This window comes from Ptychodera flava, chromosome 9, assembly GCF_041260155.1.
Source record: "Ptychodera flava strain L36383 chromosome 9, AS_Pfla_20210202, whole genome shotgun sequence".
NCBI lineage: Eukaryota > Metazoa > Hemichordata > Enteropneusta > Ptychoderidae > Ptychodera > Ptychodera flava.
The window spans coordinates 43,114,375-43,126,889 of NC_091936.1; the positions used below are offsets into that span (position 1 = coordinate 43,114,375).

The 12,515-nt window shown below is 40.4% G+C and overlaps 3 protein-coding genes across 3 annotated transcripts in view; all 3 read left to right on the forward strand.

Moving 5' to 3' along the window:
* Positions 1–12,515, forward strand: part of LOC139141127 (probable serine carboxypeptidase CPVL) — a 601,148-nt gene that overhangs the window by 304,421 nt on the left and 284,212 nt on the right. The window lies entirely within an intron of this gene.
* On the forward strand, positions 10,085–11,554 carry LOC139141328 (uncharacterized). Its single transcript, XM_070710958.1, has 2 exons — positions 10,085–10,210; positions 10,673–11,554. The coding sequence occupies exons 1-2, from the start codon at positions 10,085–10,087 to the stop codon at positions 11,552–11,554; spliced, it is 1,008 nt and encodes a 335-aa protein (XP_070567059.1).
* On the forward strand, positions 11,738–12,244 carry LOC139141329 (uncharacterized). Its single transcript, XM_070710959.1, has one exon. It carries the CDS (start codon positions 11,738–11,740, stop codon positions 12,242–12,244), a length of 507 nt encoding a protein of 168 aa, XP_070567060.1.

Consider the following 12,515-nt stretch of genomic DNA (forward strand, 5'->3'; position numbering starts at 1 on the left):
CTATTCACAATAAGGACAGTAATCGAAGTATACCTTTGAAACTCTAGCAAAATATGTGACACGTGATGATAATGGCAAAAATAATGGGAATAAGTGTGATGCACGCACTTACGGAGAAACGTATTAAAATCGTATAACTCAATATGTGCTCAGTCACTAATAAAAAACTTACACTAAGGAAATTGCGTTCAGATGTTGCGATAAACACGTTGGACTCTGCACTACCTACATTGGTTGGAGGAGAATGGGAAAGGTAGAATCTTTAGTTATGGAAAATACATTGATCAAAATATGTGACACGTGATGATAATGGCAAAAATAATGGGAATAAGTGTGATGCACGCACTTACGGAGAAACGTATTAAAATCGTATAACTCATATGTGCTCAGTCACTAGTAAAAACTTACACTAAGGAAATTGCGTTCAGATGTTGCGATAAACACGTTGGACTCTGCACTACCTACATTGGTTGGAGGAGAATGGAAAGGTAGAATCTTTAGTTATGGAAAATACATTGATCAAAATATGTGACACGTGATGATAATGGCAAAAATAATGGGAATAAGTGTGATGCACGCACTTACGGAGAAACGTATTAAAAATCGTATAACTCAATATGTGCTCAGTCACTAATAAAAAACTTACACTAAGGAAATTGCGTTCAGATGTTGCGATAAACACGTTGGACTCTGCACTACCTACATTGGTTGGAGGAGAATGGGAAAGGTAGAATCTTTAGTTATGGAAAATACATTGATCACAATGGATATAGACGTTGAGAAATCACTAACTATGATCTCCAATAGTACGGCTCTTACAGTCTGGATCTAAATAATGGCCTCATGCTTGTGGTCCTCCATTAGCAAAAAGAGTAACGTTTGTGGTTTTGCTAATCTTAGTTTTAATCCCAGAGCACACTCTCTGCGCTATTTGTATTTGTCAGCAAGAATTTGACCACGCCACTAAATTTAATTTGACCGTAGAGGAATCTATCGCATTGTTGCGTGGAAGGAACTATTAATATCACGTAATGAAACACAAGGTTTGCACGTGAATGAAAACCAATTGAAAATAGTCAAGATTTAGTTTACCCGTGACTCATAACTTTGAAACAATGCTTCTCAATATTTTATTGTCTCTGAGCAATAGCTGTAACTTTTTGAATTAGTTGTTATTAGTTTTCTTAATTTTTCTTAGTTTTCTTTTTAAACAAGTACATCTGACTGAAGTAGAAGTAAATCTTCAATTCAGTCAAATGCCAATTGTTACAAAGTTATGAGACAAGGGTAAAGTAAATTTTGACCATTTTTCAACAAACACACACTGACACATTTGAAATTGCCTATCAAGGTGTTAATTAATTCGGTGTTAGGTATACAGTGTGTAAGGGTCTTGGCTAAATTTGGAACTAATTGTCAATGCAGATATATGCAAGGGTTCAATATTCATTTTAACGCTGCACAAGAAAGTTTAGACCAAGACTTTCTGATTTTACACGATCACGAACATTTCTATGCGTTCTGCCTTCTTCCTTTCTACTTTCAATTAGTAGACAGAAGTTACATATCGTAAGAGACAATCTCTTTCAGCGTTTATCATCGTCGGTTTAGGCCCCGATGCTAAAAAAACTGAAGATAGAGTTTTGCTGTTCACATGGTGATTTTAATACAGATGAGTAAAATGGGAAGTTGTGCGATAGTCTGACGTTTTCCAGGCACGTCATGACAGTCTCGTGCTGGGGCTACAAGGCTTTGACCTGGAGAAGAGGATTGGCATTAGACAAGGAGCAGCCTTTCCCCTCCCTGCCGGCGGTAACACCCTCATGGGGTGCGAGATATTCGGAGTCACACAGTTTCCGTCATCGCCATTTTCTTTTTCCTTATAGGAAAGGCAAACTATAGTCTACAATGAGAAACTTAAATAAATTTATTTTAAACGTCCATAGTGCACTAATTCATAGATTTTTTATCCATAAAGGATCTAAGATAATTTATTAATAAAAGTCTGTAACGCGCTTAATTTTTAGATATTTCTGACCGTAACGGATCTAAATTAATATACATACGGAATTGTATATACACAACTAAATAATCTCAATTTATGTTATAATCAAATTAGATGCCTAACATTTTGCATATTATTGCTTGTGTATTGTCACCAAAATGTCAAAACTTCCGTCATTACATTATCTATTGAGATGACAATGAATGAAGTAAACAGATGTGTACATTAATTCGACTTTCGACTTTTAGCAGTTGTCTGAGCATAAGCCATTGCATGTTGATTAATCGATGTTATAACCTTCCAGGACAGTGCGATCAGTTTATCTATTAAAAATGAAGAAGAGAAGATTTACTGCCCCTAGGAGCAGAAACATTCCACAAACTGCTATGTAGATGTTTACAAATGTAAAATATTTATATCTTTGAAATTCTTCTTCTTTAACTATTTCAAATCAGTTTGCCTTTTCTTTGAAGAAAAATGTGTTTGACCACGGGCGATAACGGAATTGATGAGCCTCCGAAGATCTCGCACACCATATCTCGCACCCCATGAGGGTGTTACCGGTGGCAGGGAGGGTAAGAAGGCTCCTAATCCGTAATGTCAAACCTCATTTTCAGGTCAAAGCCTTTTGGCCCCGGCACGAGACTGTCAGGAGGCGCCTGGGATACGCCTCAGTTAGTATCATCAAGTTCATTCAAGGCATCCTTTGTATAAAATCACATCAAAACAGCAAAAATTTATCTTAGCTTCGTTCAACTTAAATCACCTATGATAAAACACCAAAACAGACTATATCACGCAATGTAAATGGGTCATCTCTGGTCATCAAACTTACGACTGCACCAAACGTATATTGCTTCACATAGCGAATGGCGGGTTCTACGTGATTTCATAACAACAATAATCTACACTTTTTTCGCACATTGTCTGTAGTATGCTTATAGCTATCTTCTTGGGCAAGCAAAGCACTCCGCGAGACGGTGAACTAATCTCCACATAGATTTAACCGATATTAGGAAAAGTTTAGACAGGCTACAAAAACAAAACAACAAAACAAACAATTGTATGCATTTTGGATTGACGTAAGGTCACTCAGGGTCATCAACCTCTCAAGTTCACCAGAGAAAAAATAGTTTTATGCATGCCTTGCTTTGCTGTTTCTGTTGGTTACGATTAATTTAGAGAAAGTATTGGGCCGATGCCCTATTGTTTCATAGTTAAATGTCTTCTAGAAAAAATGTAATGCTCTTTTTTGATAGATTACAGTTTGAGGCTTTGAGGTGAGATGGTCTCTCTTTCTTCAGATTCAATATTGATTGAAGCAGGTCATGATTTTTGAACGCCTTGAAAATGTTTGACGTTTGAGCTTAACTAGGCAAACGGCGTGGCTGTAAGGTTCTCAATAAACCGAGGTCATGTTGTTTTTCGTCGACGGTAGGGGGGTTGGGGAGGGTCGAAAACTACGAAGGTTTTCACAGAGTTTGCCAGCGCATGAGTTAAATACATTTATCAATTTCTATTACCAATTATTAGGGAGTTCTGATTGAAATATCACTAGTAGTCTTACGAAACCAAACGAGTCCAAAACAGGTTGATGACCTTGGATCACCCTTGTCATCAAACTTACGACAGCGCCAAACGTATGGCTTATATTGCTTGGCATAGTGAAAGGCGGGCCTGACGTAATGTAGATTATTTCAAAGGTTGGGAGACAAGTTAATTATCTTTTCATTTACGAATGTTTTTATAAAATCAGAAGCGTGCATAAAATACGGCAAGGATCATCTACACTCTTTCGCATATTGTCTACAGTATGCTTGTAACTATCATCTGGGTTAAACAAAGCATTCTGCATGACGGTGCATCTCAACACTCTTTCAGGATAGAACAAGAAACTATTGTTGAAATATACAGTGAAAAGTTCACAACAGTTACGGCTAGCGGCCGTTTAAGCTAAGAGTACATTCAAGAAGAGTTTTATGCACGCTCTGCTTTGTTTTTGTTGCTTTCGATAAATTTAGAGAAAATATTGAGCCAATACCTGATTGTTTCATAACTGAATGTTTTGTAGGAAGAATGGAATACTATAAGTATTTTGATGGGATTAAAATTTGCCAAGGTGTGGAGGCTTTTCATCCAACCATTGACTTACTATGTTGACAAAGGTCAATTATATACTTGAATATAAGCTAAATCAACAAGGCAAGGCCATTCATTTGAATTTCAGGAGGAAAAATGGGAAAATTCTTCCAATACGGGAACTTTGTACGCTCCGGCAGACTTTTTTTGTTGGGTTCCCACGAACGCCCTCACACGGCCGAGTACTCGACTCAGCTTCCTTGAGAGGGACGACAATTTTTTGGAGCAAACTCCTCAACCATTCATTGCAGAAAACTCTGAGGCGAGGCGGTCTCTCTCCTCAGAGTCAATATTGATGGAAGTGGGTAATAATTTTTCCAACTTGAAAATGTTTGACGTTTTAGCTTAACTATGCAAACAGGGTGGCCTTTGGTTTCTGGCAGAATTTCTTTTCTTTAGCACTATCGTCGTCAATGAAAAGCTTTTTACACCTTAGAAAAGTTGCTATTTGTGATATAAATGTCAAACAAGCTGCCACTTAAATTGCGAATATCGAGGTCAGATTGTTTAATCGGCGAGGGGGGGGGGGGTTGGTTGAGCGTCGGATACCACGAAAGTTTTGACTTGTTTGAGTACCACATGAGTTAAAGACATTTACCCATTTATATTACCAATTATTAGGAATTTCCCCGGGGGGGGTAACTCCCATAGATGGCTATACGGGGAGGGTCCGCGCGAAAGGGGTCGTTTTTTTGCACTGTTTGGTATCAGAAAGGGTATACTTTTCACGAGGTGTTGGTATGAGAAAGGGTCCGGTTTTAAACACAAACTGACATTTGTTTAAAAATCATGCTGTCAACACTGGAAATCCATGTATCTACATCCCAGATCTACCATCAAAATTTCCGATCAGTCGGTTGGACTGTTGGTACCCCTGGTACGCAAGGCGAGTGAGTCGTATCTGTAACCGTAAGATAAACGTTCCATTTGTAAGCAGAGGAAAATGCCCTCAAGAGGTCTCGCGGTATTCTATGAGATTTTACATGTAAGCATGGCAGATTAAGAACAGTCCGACTGTTCTTAGACTGACTAGATTATTATATTGTATGGTATCAGAAAGGGTAGGTTTTTTTGCTCAAAACTGGTATCATAACAGTTTGGGTTTCCATGTTCGTGCGGAGCCCCCTCCCCCCCCGTACTATTAGCCATGGAGTTACCCCCGGGGGAATTTCTAGTCAAAATATTTCTGATGGTGTTACGATACTAATGAGTCAAAAAAGGTTGTTGACCTTGGATCACCGCTATTCATAAAACTAATGACTGCGACAAACGTACCTACCGGTATGTACCTACCTACCTACCTACCTACCTAGGTCCCTCCCTCCCTCCCTCGCTCTATGCCTCCTGACCTACCTGCATAACTACCTACCTACCTACCTACCTACCTACCTTCCTACCAACATACCAGACTACCTACCTACCAAACTACCTACCTAACTATGTACCTACCTACCTATGTACATACCTACCTACCTACCTTCCTACCAAACTAACTACCAATGTACCTACGTGCCTACGTACCTACCTACATAATTACCTCCATTCTGGCCGACCGACCGACCGATCGACCTACCTACTTACCTACCTACCTACATACCTACCTACTTACCTACCTACCTACCTACCTACCTACATACATACATACCTTTTACATTTGACATTTTCAATTTCTAGATACCATGGTTCTCAGGGACAATTACGCATGATTCTTGTCCAAATTGATCCAAAGGTCTTAAAATAGGGTGCTTTTGCATCATAAATAACTACTTTGTCACAATATAACACAAATCAATATGAACAATTACAATGAAACATTGTTTGTTTCCTCTATTTTGCAATTTCACCTTAAACCATGGTTCTAAACTTCCGTTTTACGGGCCATTACACATGGTTCTTGTTCCAATTCATCCAAAGCTCACAAAATACGATGGTTTTGCATAATAAATCACTATTTTGTTACAGCATTACACACATCTATATCAAATCTAATATTTAAAACATATTTAAGAAATTTATTCGCAATATTAGGATAAAATGGTCTACACAGTTCCAGTGAATGGTTTATTTAATACAGTTATTACCCTCATTGACCCAAAGGCCTAAATATACGCAGGTTCTAGCAAACTACCTGCCTACCTACCTACCTACCTACCAACCTTCCTACCAAACTACCTACCTATGTACCTACCTTCCTACCTACCTAATTCGTCCCTCCCCCTCCCTCCCTCCCTCTGTGCCTCCCGACCTACCTACAAAACCACATACCTACCTACCTTCCTACCTACCACCCTACCTACCTACCTACCTACCTACGTACCTACCTACCTTTGTACCTACCTACCCAAACCCTCCTACCTACCTACCTACCTACCTACCTACCTACCCAAAACCCTTCCTACCTACGTACGTACCTACCTAACTACCTACGTAATTCTCCCCATCCATCCCTCCCTCCATCCCTCCCAACCTACCAACATAACCACCTACCTACCTACCTTCCTACCTACCTTTGTACCTTCCTACCTACCTATACCCAATTACCTTTCTACCTACGTACCTACCTACCTACCATCTACCTAGCTACCTACCTTCCTATCAAATTACCTATCTATGTATCTACCTACCTAACTTCCTACCTACCTACCTACCTTCCTACCAAACTACCTATCTATATACCTACCTTCCTACCTACCTACCTACCTAATTCGTCCCTCCCACTCCCTTCCTCCCTCCCTCTGTGCCTCTTGACCTACCTACATAACCACCTACCTACCTACCTACCTACCTACCTACCAATCTATATACCTATGTACCTACCTACCTACCTACCTACCTGTTGAGGCCAAATTTCAAAGTAAAGTTTTGTAGTATAGCGCCCTCTTTTCTCTATAACTTTCAATGCTTTTTGGTTTGTGCTGACCTTTGACCCCTGGTCAGCGCGCCATGCTTTCTTTGTTTTTGTGTGAAGTGAAACAGATTTGTTTCTTCGACTTGTAAACTTGATGGTTTGATGCATCAAGTTAAAGGTTTCAAGATACAGTAATGGTATGTAATAGTCTAATATTCAACGGTGTTTACTATGATGTGTTTTTGGAGTACATGTGACGATACTGTCTCTGGGCGATTTTTTCTGTGTATTGGGTCCGGCCATGTGACTAGCTCCGGTCAGCTCATGGCAGTTTCACGGATGATTTATGTGTTTACATTCTACGCTAAAAGACATTCAAAATTACGTATATGAGTATGGGTTTCGCGTTGTGCAACCCATCAGGCATTTTAGTACAAGTTTGTGCGGCAAATTTGTTACTGTGTCTGCATTACCCAAGCTCTGCTTGAAAGTTTCACATGCTGAAATTGGTGTATTTGCCGTATGTAAATGCCTTGCCACTACTTGTGTGTATTTGATTTATAAGCCCTTTTGATTATTTTACTTTCCCAGTATGTATAAGACAGTCAAGATACTTTGGCAGAGTATAGATGTTAGCCCTTTGATTGGCGGTGTTGGGAAATTGTTTTGGTGAGAATTAGTTTATTCTTATGTCATTTGTTATACATATATTACTCTGTTTCATAGTATAGTCTGAGGACACTGCTTTACAAGTTAAACAGGGTCATGCTTAATCAGTTCAGAGGACAAGTAGACCCAGTAAGAACGCATTATGAAAGCACCAGATTTAATGTATTTTATTATTTTCAATGCAAAGAAAGCCATAGACAGTAAGCTATAAGGATGATATCATACTAGTGTATGAAGTAGGTTGAAGTTTTGATTTATTTCGGTATGACATACTTCGGGCGGACCACACTGTGAGGTGGTTGTGAAGGCTGCTTTTTGATGGGTATTTCTATGATATTGGTATAACAGTCAGGTACACATACTTAGTGATTTTTCTTTTGTGTATTTTTCAGTTAATCGTATCGTACTGTATCGTGACGTATTGTGTTAGATGGTCGATGCGCATTAAAGACAATATATCCCTGACGTTGAGCCTCCATGTTTTCATTGTGGTGAAAGGGGCGTACATCTTCATTAACGAAACAATTCTGTTGGAGGGATATTCTTCAAAATGGAAGAGGAGAAAAGATCTAGGACGCTAACTCCCAAGGGGCAAGAGTATGCCAAGAGGTAAAGTACAAGGCTCTTGGAGAAGCATGGAGAAGTCTGAAGTCTGTATCAGAGGAGATAAAATCTCTGATAGCAGAAATCCGCCAATAGAAAGTGCCAAGGACTCTTACACTAAGTGGATGGATAAATATGAGCAATTTTTGAATGCCAATGATAAGTATTGTGCGTTGTTGCAGGAAGATGCTTGTGCTGAACACTTTGAACATTGGTATGAAGAAAGGATGTTTGGATAACAAATGTGAAATCCAAAATAGAGAACTGGTTTTCAAGTAGTCAGAGGAGCAACAAGCTATCAGACCAGCAGGGTCCTCAGTCACCAAGGCAGGATCTTTGGCAAATTCTAAAACATCAATGAAAAGCAAGATGTCTTCAGTGAAGTTAGCAGAAAAGGCTAAAGAGTTAGAGTTACAAGAAAGAGAGAAATTAATAAAAGATAAGCAAGCTCTGGAAAGGAAGTTGAAGTTGTTGGAAATAGAACTACAGCACCAAGCAGAGTCACATGAGGTTCAGACAAAGTTAGCAGTGTCTAGAGCTAAAAGTCAGCTGCTAGACGAAATTGAAAGTGATATTGACAGCCAGTCTGTTGGCAGTGAAAACAGTGAGAACAATGTTACAAGTGAAAAGCATGAGCCTTCAAACCAGCGTCATCAGAATGACCGTATGGAAAATAAGACAATGTCAAAGGTTGAAGTGATGCCTAAGAAATCAAAGGTCTCTGACAAGGTGCTCAGCGATGTTTTGATTGAAATACAGAAGCCAAAACTTGAAATAACAAAGTTTGACGGTGACTGTTTAACTTACAACAAGTTCATGCGTCAATTTAAATTTAGGATAGAGGGACTATGCTCAAATGATGAGAAGAGAGCCTATTTTGAGCAATTCACTACAGGTGAAGCTCATCGTATTGTGGTTGGTTTCTCATACCTTGATGTTGATGTCAGCTACCCACCTGCAATGAAAGAGCTTTATAGAAGATATGGTGATCCTTAGGTAATTGCTAATTCATTTATCCTGGATACCTATTGGAGCAGACGATCCAAAAGCCCTGGATGGGTTTACAGTGTTTTTGAAAGAATGTGAAGCTGCTACCCGTTGTGTTGGCAGTTTTGGTGTGCTTGACTATTCAGAGAACTTGAAGCACATTGTTCAAAAGTTGCCTATCCACATGCATGATCGGTGGAGAAGTGTTGTCCACAGTCTCCGTGAGAAGCAAAAGAGAATTGGTTTCAATGACCTTGTAAAGTTCTTCCAGTTAGAAGCAACCAAGCTTAATGATCCAATTTATGGGAGAGATAACTTGGTTTCGGACAAAAGACAGAAAAGGGACCGCACACAGCGCAAGGTTGTTGCTGCAACAAATGTTGAGAATGGTGGTCTGAAGTGTTGGTGTTGTGATGGACCACATTGCCTAGCCAGCTGTTCAAAACTTGAGACGATGACCCTGAAAGACAGGAGAGACCTGGTGAGAAAATTGAAAGTGTGTTTCAAGTGTTTCAGAAAGGGACATGTTGCAACCAGATGCAAATCAAAGATAACTTGTGATGTGTGTAATGGTAATCACCACAAAGTTTTACATGACTTCAATCAACAAAAGGAGCAGAAGAGTGACAACCACCTACCAAAAGTGCAATGACTGCTGATCAGCCAATGAGTGCTCATGCTGCAAGTGGTGCTGGTTGTACTATGCCAATTGTTCCAGTGAAGGTGATTTTAGGGTCTAGACAGAAAGATGTAATGCATTTTTAGATCCTGGGAGCAATGTATCGTTCTGCACTGAAGGTTTAGCGCAGAAGTTGCAGGCAGCTGGTAACAGGATGACTCTTACCATGAGGACAATGGGTGCTCCATGTGAAATTCCAACACGAGTGATATCTGGTATGAAGATAGAGGCCATCAATGGTGAAGGGGTTCCAGTGCAACTGCCTCCTATATTTACAAAGGCAAGTTTACCCTTGAGGAATGGCACATACCTTCACAGAGGGATATTTCAACCTGGAACACCTCAGCAATATAGACCTCCCTAGACTGAAGATCAACAGCAATATTGATCTGCTTATGGCAACAATGTTCCAGCAGCCTATGCACCTATAGATGTGAAGACAGGCCCACCAGGAAGTCCTTATGCTACAAAGACTCCTCTAGGATGGGTTGCATGGGGCGTTAAGAAGACTGGAAAGGAGAATTGTAGTAATTTTGTCCTTGCTGACAGTAGTCTTGAGAAGTTGTATAAACAAGTCTGAACTATGACTTCCCAGAGAGAAGAGTAGATGATAGAAGAGAGATGTCCTGGAAGACAAGCGTTTTATGGAGGTGATGGATAGTTCTTGCAAGACAGTTAATGGTCATTACCAGTGGATCTTCCTCTCAGGGATCAAAATGTAAGATTACCCAATAACCGACAGATGGCAGAACAACGGTTGAAAGGTCTGCAAGTGAAAATGGGTAAGAATCCCCAATTCAAAGCAGATTACATAGACTTTATGGAGAAAGTAATTGCCAGTGGATATGCAGAAGAAGTATCAGATGGAGAGAAACCAAAGGAGGGAAGAGAATGGTATATACCACATCATGGGGTGTACCACCCAAGAAAGCCGGATAAGATCAGAGTTGTGTTTGATTGCGCGGCAAAGTGCAGTGGGATATCCCTGAATGATGTTCTGCTTCCTGGTCCAAATCTGATGAATGATCTTCAGGGAGTGCTGATGAGGTTTAGAGAGTATCCAGTAGCCTTCTCGAGTGACATTGAGTGCATGTTCTATCAAGTGAAGGTGCCTGAGAGTCAACGAGACCTGCTGAGATTTTTATGGTGGCCAAAGGGCGATATGAGTCAGAAGCCTAAGGTGTACCGTATGGGTGTGCATCTGTTTGGAGCGGTATCTGCACCATCATGCTGTAATTATAGCCTCAGAAGAACTGGTACAGACAACAAATGTAATGCCAGTCCAGAGGCAGTCAACACTCTACATAATAATTTCTACATGGATGATGGACTTAAGTCAGTTGCAGATGTTGAAAGAGCCATTCACTTGGTAAGTGAACTGAAGACTTTGTGCAAGGAAGGCGGCTTTAACCTAACCAAGTGGTCGAGTAATAAGAGAGAGGTGTTGAAGGAAATCCCAGTGATGGATCGAGCTAAAGAGCTGATGGACCTAGACCTGGAATCATCGCAGCTTCCTATTGAGAGAACACTTGGAGTGTTATGGAATGCAGAGACGGATGAGTTCCAATTTAGGTGCCAAATAAGGAAAACAGAGGGACAAGAAGGGCCATGCTGTCTTTATTAAGCTCGATCTATGATCCTCTTGGATTTATAGCACCCCTCCTCATTCCTGCAAAGACTGTACTTCAAGAGATGTGCAAACAAGAAGCTGGATGGGATGACGAACCAAGTCATGATATATTTAGAAAGTGGCAGGCCTGGAAAATGAGCATCCAAGACTTGGAAGAAGTAAAGATTCCTCGATGCTATGTGCCAGCAGAATTCGAAAGGTGATACACAGGAGTTGCATGCCTTTGCTGATGCCAGCGAAATCGGATATGGTTGTGTTATCTACATCAGACAGGTCAATGCAAATGGAGACATACATTGTTCATTTGTCTTTGCCAAGGCAAGAGTGACTCCTTTGAAGAAGGTCACTATACCACGATTGGAACTTACGGCTGCGACATTAGCAGTGAGAATGGTCGCTATAGTTCAAAGAGAGTTAGACTTTAAGATTGACAAGACTCTGTACTGGACAGACAGCACAGCAGTTCTGAGATATATCATGAATGATAAAGCAAGATACCACACCTTTGTTGCAAACCGTGTGCAGATCATCAGAGAAGCTTCAGTTCCTGAGCAGTGGCACTATGTGGATACCAAGGTGAATCCTGCGGACTTGGCGTCAAGAGGTGTTAAGACGACCAGAGAGCTGAACGACAGTGATTGGCTTTGCGGACCGGACCTTCTGTGGCAGAAGGAAGATGAATGACCGGAGCAAGTGATTTCCAATGCAGGTGAGAATGATCCAGAAGTGAAGACTAGCTGTGTGACCATTCAGTCTGATGATACTTCAGTCATTGATTCTTTGGTGACAAGAATCTCCGGTTGGTGGAAATTAAAGAGAGTGATGTCCTGGGTCATCTTGGCTAAGAAGAAGTATTTGAAGTTGATTGGAAGATTAGAAGAGAAAGTTGAAGAATCCGTTCTGCGCTTGACTCCAAAGATGTTAAATGAGAGTGAAGTAGCTATAGTGAAGGCCA

Excerpts from the sequence above, each read along its gene's own strand:
- LOC139141329 (XM_070710959.1), top strand. The coding sequence starts at position 11,738 with ATGTGCCAGCAGAATTCGAAAGGTGATACACAGGAGTTGCATGCCTTT.
- LOC139141328 (XM_070710958.1), top strand. The coding sequence starts at position 10,085 with ATGACTCTTACCATGAGGACAATGGGTGCTCCATGTGAAATTCCAACA. Across the intron at positions 10,211-10,672 it reads TGCCTCCTATATTTACAAAG|ATGGCAGAACAACGGTTGAA; the intron begins GCAAGTTTACCC and ends AATAACCGACAG.